The sequence below is a fragment of the Leuresthes tenuis genome, unplaced genomic scaffold (genome assembly GCF_036924035.1).
Source record: "Leuresthes tenuis unplaced genomic scaffold, fLeuTen1.0.hap1 SCAF_19, whole genome shotgun sequence".
Lineage (NCBI taxonomy): Eukaryota > Metazoa > Chordata > Actinopteri > Atheriniformes > Atherinopsidae > Leuresthes > Leuresthes tenuis.
The window spans coordinates 9283348-9293479 of NW_027325373.1; the positions used below are offsets into that span (position 1 = coordinate 9283348).

Consider the following 10132-nt stretch of genomic DNA (forward strand, 5'->3'; position numbering starts at 1 on the left):
TTCAACCACATATATCCAGTCATTTTTTTTTCTATCATAAAAATCATTCTCTATCTGCTTGTCCAGCTCAACATTGCAGTGACAGCAGCACCTGACCAACATCCTTCCCAGGGGCCAAACCATTTCACCAGACTCCTACTGAGTGTGGTGATGCAGTGACTCGATGCTGGGAGCTTCCTGGATCACTGAGCTTCTTGTCCACAAGCAGATACCAGCCTCCCTGCAGGGAAACCTCATTCCAGCCACTTCTATCCCTGCTCTTTGTCTTTGTCAGTCAATAGTCAGAGTTCATGACCACAGACGGGGAGCAGAATAGATATCGACCTTTAACTGAACAACTCTTCACAACTGTATTGTCAGTCTTTTTGATTAAAACTATAACAGCTGGGAAGTTCTCAACTCTGAAGTTGGCTTAAATAAGTTTTACTTGTGTTATTCCTACTTAATAAGTGTTATAGTTACAAGTGGCATGTGTGTTTAATAGGTCTTAAAAACCAAACACACACATGCCTACAGATGTACACGGTTAATCCTGGCAGTCAGCCCACATCATCCCTACCCTCAAGGGTTAACCTCTTGATTCAGTTTCAATCAGGACTGAAGATTATCTGGCCTAACCCTGCTGGAGTGGACTCAATCTTGGGCCAAAGAGCAAAGCAAAGCAGGGATTTTTCCCAAGAGGAATCAATCACTTGCCAAGCTCCTCCGGGCTAGCCTTCACTTGGACTTAACTGCTGCACTCAGTCGCCTCTTGTCCAATTTCATTCTGTATAGGGTAGTAGGTCAGAAATACACAGACTGAAACCACTGACCTGACAGAGGGATCTTCAGTGTTAAGGTCAGTAAGAAGGAATTTGGGGCTTTTCAGGTGAAGAAGCAAGAAATCCTTACAAACAGCCAAAACAACAGCAGATGATGAAGAGTTAGCATCTCTCTCTCTCTCTCTCTCTACCAAATCTTATTCAATTAGTATCTAACAAAGTTAGCAGAGTTTCAGTCAGGTCACTGGGTTTCTGCATTTGTGTTTCTGTGCAAGTGTGTTTGTGAGGTAAGTTTGATATTTGAGCACCAGGAATGCATTTAGCCATAGGTTAAACCTCTATGTGTCCTTTGGATTAATTCACACAATGTTATTATATTTGTTCTCACAATGTTCTCTCTATTTGCTTAGATCCTGCAGCAGATTACTCTGTGCTTGCTATGCATGCAACATGATATCACTAAATCACAGGATTAGAGAGAAAATTGTCTTGCTTTTTCTAAAAAAAACATGAAGCAGGGAAAAAACTGCAAGCACAAACCTCACTGCAAAATATATGCAAACCTATTTCTGGAGTAAAATCCAAATCAAATATTTATTAATAATAATCATACTTATTCAAATTATGTTTGTAAAAATACATTTAGAATATATTATTAAAATACACACACATATATATATATATATATATATATATACTCTTTTTCATGACAACCCGTTTTAGATCTGATACAAACAAAGAAAAAAACACAAAACCATAAATATTGTGTTGTGGTAAAGAAAAACATGAGGTGAAACATCTTACAATTAATTCTTGTTAGTTTGCAATTGGTCTGTAAGATATTTAGGTAAAAAAGAGCATCCCAGCAAGGATATATCATTCAGAGAAAAGAGAGGAGTTCCCCACACACGCTACTTAGGAGTACCATTTGTCAATACGTATTGCAAATAATTTGGGGATTTTGTCATCTCAAGTACGTAATGTTAAAAGATTCACGGACATGGCTGAAAACCAAAAGTTTAATTATTACATATGTTGATTCTGCAATGAAAATCACTGCATGGGCTCATGGCCTCTTTAGTTAGTTAGATAAAACTGCAAAGAAATGAACATCTATTAAAAAGATACAGAAATATGGCCACTTTCTCACCTTAGCACATTAAAGATGGAGTAGAGCCTGATTAATCATATTTCAAATGTTTTTCTGGAATTCATGAACACAACACAAGAAAAGTTTTCTTTAAACAAGCTCAGTTTAAAAAAAACAGCACTCATGATGCTATGAAACGTTTCCGACTATCACATGCTGTCATCTATGAAACTTTTTTACAGGAAAGACCTTTTTTAATTAAAGTAAAACAATGGAAATTACACTACACTAATTGACAGCATGGCTCAGTTATGCAGTAAAGGAGTTCTGGTGCTAAATGTTTTGCTATTTTTTTTATTTATAGGACGTTAAATCACTCACAAATTTCATCTCAAGGCACTTCAAAGATACAGTCGAATTCAAGCTAATTATAATACAAATTATTGTAATCCAATTATAATTCCCAATAATCAATATGATTAACATCCAAATGGATACAATCCCAATTACATAAATTAAGGAAAAGTTGCCTAACTAAGGAAACTAACATCGAAACTTCTCTTTGATTCAGTTCCTCGCCTGAGCATGCATGAGGTGACAATGGAGAGAAAGTCCCTTTTATCAGGAAGAAACCTCCAGCAAACCCAGATTCAGGAAGTGTGGTCATCTGCCTCGACTGCTTGCAGTTCAGACTTGTCACTCATTGAAAATATATGGATAATTTACTATGAAACTAAATAAATAGATGGATTAATAAATTAATGAATAATCAAGCAATTGGAATACATTTAATTTTCTCCTTTGACTGATCTCCTTTGTTCCAAAATGCTTAAAATGCTGCTAGAGAAGAGGTGCTTAAACATACCTGTGTCTCAATGTTTTTTCTAAACATGATGCTGGCAACAAATTCAAAATGAGTATATATATTTTTTTAAATTAATAACATTTCTCAGTTTCAACATTTGATATGTTACATTTGTACTGTTTTTAATTTAACATAGTGTTTAATTTAATATAGTTATTTGCACGTTGTTACATTTTGCTTTTCCTCACATATCATTTTGGGATAAAGTGCAGTACATTTCACAGATCTGAAAAATTCAGATAAACAACATTTCGTTCCACCCAGTGGTGTGCATCGAATATCAACACAGACAAAGTTTGACAACAGATTTAACTGTGTGTTTTGCTGTGATAGGGCTGCTTTTATATTAAGTTCCCTTTTCAGCAGAGTTAAGAAGATTAGTTATTTGTTTTCCTGCTTCATTAAACAGATTCATTATTTATGAAGTCAAATAACCACAGAACCTTGTTGAAACGTTAGTGGGATGTTGAGATATGAAAACCACTGAGTCATTTGCCAATTATTTCCCTGTTTATGGAGGAGCGCTCACCATAACTCCCCCAATAACAGTGAGGCTGAAGCAGACAGGATATGTCAGAAATTTATGAAGCCAGTGAAACTGGCAGACAACACCAGTCATTTTGGTGCTCATGCATTTTACTGCATGGCCTTGATGGTGAGCCCAATCAGTATTCAAGAGCCTTAAGTAATCGTTTAAATGCATGGAGCTCATACCTCATGAATATACTCAAATATACTGCACATACCAGTGATTTAGCTTGATTTGTTATGATGCACATGTTTCAGAAACAATCCATTTTCATGTAATTCCTCTTAAACTCTTGCCTCAGCATGCTTGGCTGGAGACACTAATTTACAATGCTTTCAATGGAAAACTACTGAAAGCTAAACCCCCTCTTCTGGACAGCCTTTACTATATAAAAAGAAAAAATAGACCCTCAAAAAAAATTAATAAATGTCACATTTAATTATCAACAATCGGCAATCCAGTTTGCTGTAATCCCAACTTGCAATTTCCTTGTGAGGCATTTTGAGTTCTACTCAAAAACCTAGGGTTGGATTTAAGAACTGCAATGGCAGACTTGAGCCCAATCCCAATTCCTCCCCTTGGTCCAACCCCTTTACAGAGTTAAGGGGATTCTTTTCTTTAAGTGATCAAAGAGTAAAGGCCATTTAGCATTTTAACTGGAGCTGTTGGGGTTATTATGATTGCTAGATGACCAGCACTGTCTGATCCCTGTAAGAAAAGGGGAACCTTAACTCTGAAGAACAGAAAGGTAGGTCCAAGGGCAGAAATTGTGATTGGGTCTTGAATCTTGGACCAAATTTATCTTGAATCTGAAGGAACCTAGTTTAAACTCCTGGACCGTTATGGACCACAAAAACATTCGGAAAGAACTGACACAATTGGTGTTCAGTGAAGATATGAAACTGTAAACGTAAAGGATGTGTCAGTAACTATGTGTGAAATAAAAGATTGCACAATTACATTTGATGAAACTGAAAACATGAAAATCACCAATGCTAGCTAGAGTCTAAAAGGCTCATTATAACATGTTATCATTTGTTTAACTAAAGAGTAAAATGGACAGACTAATTCCACTCTGTGAAGTCACTGCTTAAAACCAAGAGAAATCTTGGCACATTACCGTGAGAGAGTTTAAAAGCAACCTGACATAGAAAAACACAGAAGATCTCTCACCGAAGGGTGAAATTTTCCAAGGTAGATGTACTAGCCAGAAAGACGTAAAAAGTTGCCACGTCCGTTGTCTTCAGGGGCTTCGAAGAAGTCTGGATCACCACAGCACCACCCAGCCTCAGTCGAAGGAAAGTGGGGTTCCCTGGTGGAGTTTTGAGCAGAGTGACACTTCCAATCCGCCTCATAGGTATCCCTGATCCCCCAGAGTCTCTCCCTCTTCCCACTCCTACTCGTTGCAGGCTATCCTGTGGAGTGCATTGGCCAGTCTGGTCCCTTCTGCTCTGGAAATAGACCTCCACAAGATTACCCTGAAGTCCCTTAATTCCTTCAGTTCTTTCAGCTTCTCTGCTGAAGCTTCCAGATCTGCTGGCTGAGCTGAACCAGGATGGTTCTGGCTTCAACTGTGCCACACAGAATCCACCCAGAGACACCAGGCAAGCCCCACGGACTTCCTTTGTCTCCCAGAAGGCATAAGCCGTCACACAGTGAGCTCCATCCTTAGCGCCACCATTTTTTCTCTCATCATTACCTTTTAAGCCCATTGTTTCTTGCCCGACAGTAATATTACTTTCTGTGGGCATATGGAAGAGAATCTTGACTACAGGGGCTGAGGAACGAACCTGACGGACCAGAATGACTGGTAGAATTCTGCGTCCACTGAGGAGCAAGTCTGGAGGAACCACAGCATCAACACCAAGGGGGCCATATGAAGCCTTGATAGCTGGCTGGAGAAGCCCAGTACCTGGGCTAGTAATGAGAAAAGTCTGAGCCTGAGCTTTAAGGCTAGAGTTCCCTGATGACTCTTGACTGTCCTGTCTCAAAAACACGTGGTCTGCATTGAAGATCTGAAAGTTGATTGTGGGATAAACAGGGGATGGGCTGGAGAATATTCCAGTATCTTCAGAAGGTTTCTGGCTCACAGCAGCTGAAAGGGAAGAATTTAAAAAGAGAAATTAGGACAGAAACTTTTATATCTTAGTGTTAACTCAAAATTTCAGTGATGGGCATCAAATCTGCTGTTGTGGTATCAAGATTATCCTCCCACAAAGTTACTTTGTTGCAACAACTATCCATATTTAATGAAGACGGCTGCAGGATGAAGGGTTGCAAATTAATCATGGCTGGAGAGACAAAGGTTTAATGACATGGGGTCAAGTTGTGTGCCAAAAGAATTGGGTCAGAAAAGGGCAGTGGGTCATCAAAATGGTCCTAGGGCAGTGTGACTCGGGATAAAGGCAATGGCTGATTTTTAATCAAATTCCTGTAGTTAAAAGAGAAGAGAATATGAACACATAGAAATTAGGTTTAAGACCATAATAAATGTTCTTTTTGTCTCCAAAAAAAAAAAAATCTACCGCAAATGTTCCAACAAATTCACAAAGGAATGTAATCTCTTGCACCATAGCATAATATCACAATGAAAATATCACTTGGTGGTATTATATGCATCTAAGGGCTTTACTGTACTTATCTCTCAATATAATATCAACTTGAAACTCTCAACCTGCCTATATTCAGTGTAACGGAAGAAATAGCAGATGCAGCATCTGAGTGCTGGAGAGGCCCTCTTGTAAATTTTGCATATTTGTCCCAACCAACATCCCCCATATATCACTTTCTGCTGCAATAGACACCTAGTAATTTGCCTTCTTTCTGCATGAAGTGCTGAGGAATTAACATGTGAATATGACTTTTCTTTACTTCAGATCTTGGCCAAAGCATGACCTTTGCCTATAACACATCTGTGACTCGTCTGGAGGTGTTTGAGGTAATATGTAATTCTTTGGTGTTTTGTAAAACTCTGTTCTATAAGTGCATCTATATGTAAATTTTCTCCTGAATAAAACCTAGATTTTAATAAATGTAAAAGTTCATTTTTAACAGGTAGTAACAGCAACAAGAAGGGGTTGACAAATTCCAGAGATGACACGGAATTTTACGGAATCTTAAATAAAAGTGAAAATTGCTATTTTTTTTTATTCACATTCTTTATAATCTCTGCAGAGCAAACAAAATATAAAATCAAACAAAATGCACTGATGATCCATTTTAACATCAATGTTTCTTTGACACATGCTGATGGATATCTGTCTACCATGTTCTATCTGGCCTGATTTCTTTAACTTTAACACTCATAATCTCCACTATGCAGCTTGCTATCATTCTTGTTTCTTAAATTTGAACATAAACAGGTCTTTTGAAGTCCATAAATGTATTTCTGTTACATTTGGTGCATAGACAGGCTTTCAGGAAACTCACTTCAGCTAATTAGATTTGTGGCTTTTGAGCAATTATTTGCTGACAGGAACTAATGATAAAAACATAATACAACATCAGAAAACATCTGTTTAGATAAAAAGTTAAATGGATGCTGGCTTTATTTTACGATAACTATTCTTCCCCAGCAGATGTTTATGCTGTCTAGTTTAATTTAAGTGCTGTCTGGTTCCTCATTATTCTACTCAAAAAAGCATGAGAGATATGTTTGAATGCACCAGGTTGTAAATCCAGCTGTTTGAAGTTATCCTCATAATAACAAATCATACAGCTATACGGTATACTTCAGGTCGGAACCTGAATGAAGAATACACAAAGATGAAAAGATTCCAAGTATTTGTTTATAGTAAGCATTGATCTGATATATTTACACGACAGATATTTCTGTCCAACAGAGGATGGACACCGCATCAATCAGATATTTATTTGGTGAGCCCTCGCTGGGTTGATCGAGATATTTTAATCAGTGACATCACAAGAGAGATATTCTGAGATATTCAAATGACAGCAGTAAATGATAGATCAAATTCATGAAAGGCTCACTGACACATCTGTGACTGCACTGGAAGATAAGGCTGCCATGCATATTCATGGTTTTCAAGACCAGTGGATATCAAAGGCTGAAGCCTATTACTTAGACACGCTTTGGGAGCACAGCTGAGTCCTGCACTAGCAGAAATACAGCCTTCACACATAGACATGACGAAAAACAGGCACACAGATATGATGCGTAGATGTGAACCCGGCCAATCTCAGAGAGTGGTCTTTTTCATGATAGCAGTATCACACAGAGACAGCCTGCTCACTGTGGCCTCATCGCTACCAATGCAGGTTATCTTTAAACAACCAGAGAAACAGCTGTGCAACCTCAGCTTCAGGCCTGTTTAATCCCACAGATGAAGCCCCCGATGCACTCTGGAGAGCCTGACGTGGTTTTCATTTCGACACTGGAATAACAAAATGGGATGATGCCACGTTTAATAAGAGAAAAAATGGAATTCCTAACTGGATTGCCTCACAAATCAATCAAGTGAGGACATTATGAATCAGGGATCTTTAGCAAAACTGTATGAACATTCAAAATATGCTTCTGTTTTTCAGTCTTGCATCAGCTGCATAGTCTTTTAGTGGTTGCGCACTTATAAAGACATACAAAGTGGGGAATGAAGAGAATCTGCTAAAGCTACTTCTCTTGTAAACACAGCTGGAGCCTTTGAGCTACTTCCAGTCCAGTTGTTTCAATATATGTATAGCTTTCCACATTGGGTCTCTTTGAGTATAAATGCATCTCTTCAAAACTTCAAAACACGAGTGTTTATCTCTCAAACAAAAGCAGTCAGAAGCCTCACCTTTAATAGCTGTTAGAATTGCCACTGCCACAACTGGAAACAGGGAGCGGAGGGAAAAGTTGAGCATCATTTTTAACAAAGTTGCGGGTTCTTGTCGTGCACTCTGCTCTGAGCCTCAGTGCGCACCGAGCTCTGGTGACTGTGTGCGCACACGGTTAAAAGAAACCAAATCATTACATCGCTTGGTGTCCAGTAAAAGTATTTCCTCTTACTGCAGAGGATCAAGTGGGGAAAAATGCTCCTCGACCTCCGTTTCCACTCAAATGTTTGTTCCGCTTGAATAGTTTTTTATGTGGCGTCCTTTTCTTCCAGATGATGAGAGAATGTCTTTTTACTCCCTCTGGGAGCACGTCTGTGGCAGACACGGCAGGACAGCATCAGACACGACTCTTCCCACGATAGAAATCAGTAAACATGTGCCGTCGGTCAGATTAAATCGGCCCACGTGGGTATAATCGGGGGTATGGGGGGAAGTCTAGAGCAAATTAAATTCACACAAGGTCGGAGATCAGTGATTCGTCTGCGACTGTTGAGTTAACAAATTAAGAATATATCCTGAAATCGAGGCCAAAAACATTCCAAGCCAAAACTGATACGACAGTTTTTTTCTCCCCGGATAAAATGCATCACTCTTTCAAATTAATTTTGCAAACATTAACCAGCGGAATGTTCTCAGCTTCAAATGGAATCAAACCTGAAGTGTATGAAGCAGATGAATGCAGTCAGTGAAGCCTTGATGTGTCACAGTTTATATATTTGGCCACAGGGTACAAAGCATAGGAAAAACTCGCAGATAAACGTTGTAGTATTTTACAATTTGTGCTAAGTTACATACGTTTAATTGCTTTTAATTACTGGAGACTGCTGTGTCTCTTTTATTTCTACAGCATTTGAATATTAGGGTTTGGTGGGTTTCGAGTTAAATAATAAAAACATAATTAAAAAAGGGTGCAATTTTTTGTGCTGCTCCAAGCCCACAGGCCACATTTAATTTCTCATCACTCTGGCTTATTCTCTTTTCTCTTTCCCTCTATCTCAGTTTATGTGTATCACTACATCTGCCTTGACCTAAAATCTCCTACACTCATTATAATGAGGTTGCAGAGTCCCACAAGCAGGGCCTTGATATCAGGAGCAGTCTCTCCCTGGATTCCTTGCAGTTCAGAAGAAATGCAGAATCAAACCACTGTGGCTCTGCACTGAGACATCGACTAAGTGCTGATGAGACGCCTGTGCCACTGTATTGGAACAATTGGTTTAATTAGCCTGGTTAGACTTTTTATCACCTCTCCACTCCCCAACATCTCTCCAAATACATGTTCTCTGCATAAACTACTCGCATGATAATGCCAGCTAAACCTACTGCACCCAGGGCCGGATTTTTGCAAGCTGGCACGAGTGTCAGGGTGACAACATTAAGGATGCAGGCATCATTGGTGAATAAACAGTTCCCCACTTGACTGCAGAGAATAATTAGAATAACTGCATGCCTTAAGTGAGGCATTAATGGATCTCTCAATGCCAGTAACATTTTGAAGTTACAGACTGCATTAAAACTTGATTTAACTGTACTCATTGCAGTAGCACTTTACTGTGCCAGTTTATTACTAAACTGCATTTTGATGGCATTGAGTTTTAATTTGAGCAGTTTGTCTGTGGTTTTGGCTTGAAGTCACAATTAAAGCTGACAGTGGTAGAGTCCATTGACAGCTGAGTCTGGGAATGTCTCCAGATCTCAGTTGTTGTTCCAGACAAGCAACCTGCTTCTGGTGCTATTAGAGATGACCGAGGGGTGATCAGATTCATTTTGCATGGCTCCAACAGGGGGTGTAAAGTTGTGCCAGGTAGCTTAAAGGTTTTTTGTAGGTCATTTATGTGGAGCAATATGGGTCAAGACTCTAAATCCTGTAAATATTTATGAAAATAAAAAGAAGGCAGTGCTTCATAGAGCAGTTAAAACAGATTAAAAGCAAGATTAATTACTTCAGTACCTGCTGGGTCCCACCTGCAGGTCAGGAAATACAACCATAGAAAATATCACACTAAAGTTCATGGTATATTCTAGAAAAAAACAGTATTCTCTTTAAGTGA

The 10132-nt window shown here is 38.8% G+C and overlaps 1 protein-coding gene across 1 annotated transcript in view; it reads right to left on the reverse strand.

The window, feature by feature from the left end:
* Window positions 1-8164, reverse strand: part of LOC140277176 (transmembrane protein 132D-like) — a 31335-nt gene extending 23171 nt beyond the window's left edge. The window contains exons 1-2 of the mRNA XM_072372101.1: window positions 8042-8164; window positions 4419-5340 (exon numbers count right to left, since the gene is read on the reverse strand). Coding sequence (XP_072228202.1) covers window positions 4419-5340; window positions 8042-8111 — 992 coding nt within the window. The 5' untranslated portion in view covers window positions 8112-8164. The remainder of the gene's footprint in view (window positions 1-4418; window positions 5341-8041) is intronic.
* Window positions 8165-10132: the final 1968 nt, after the last annotated feature.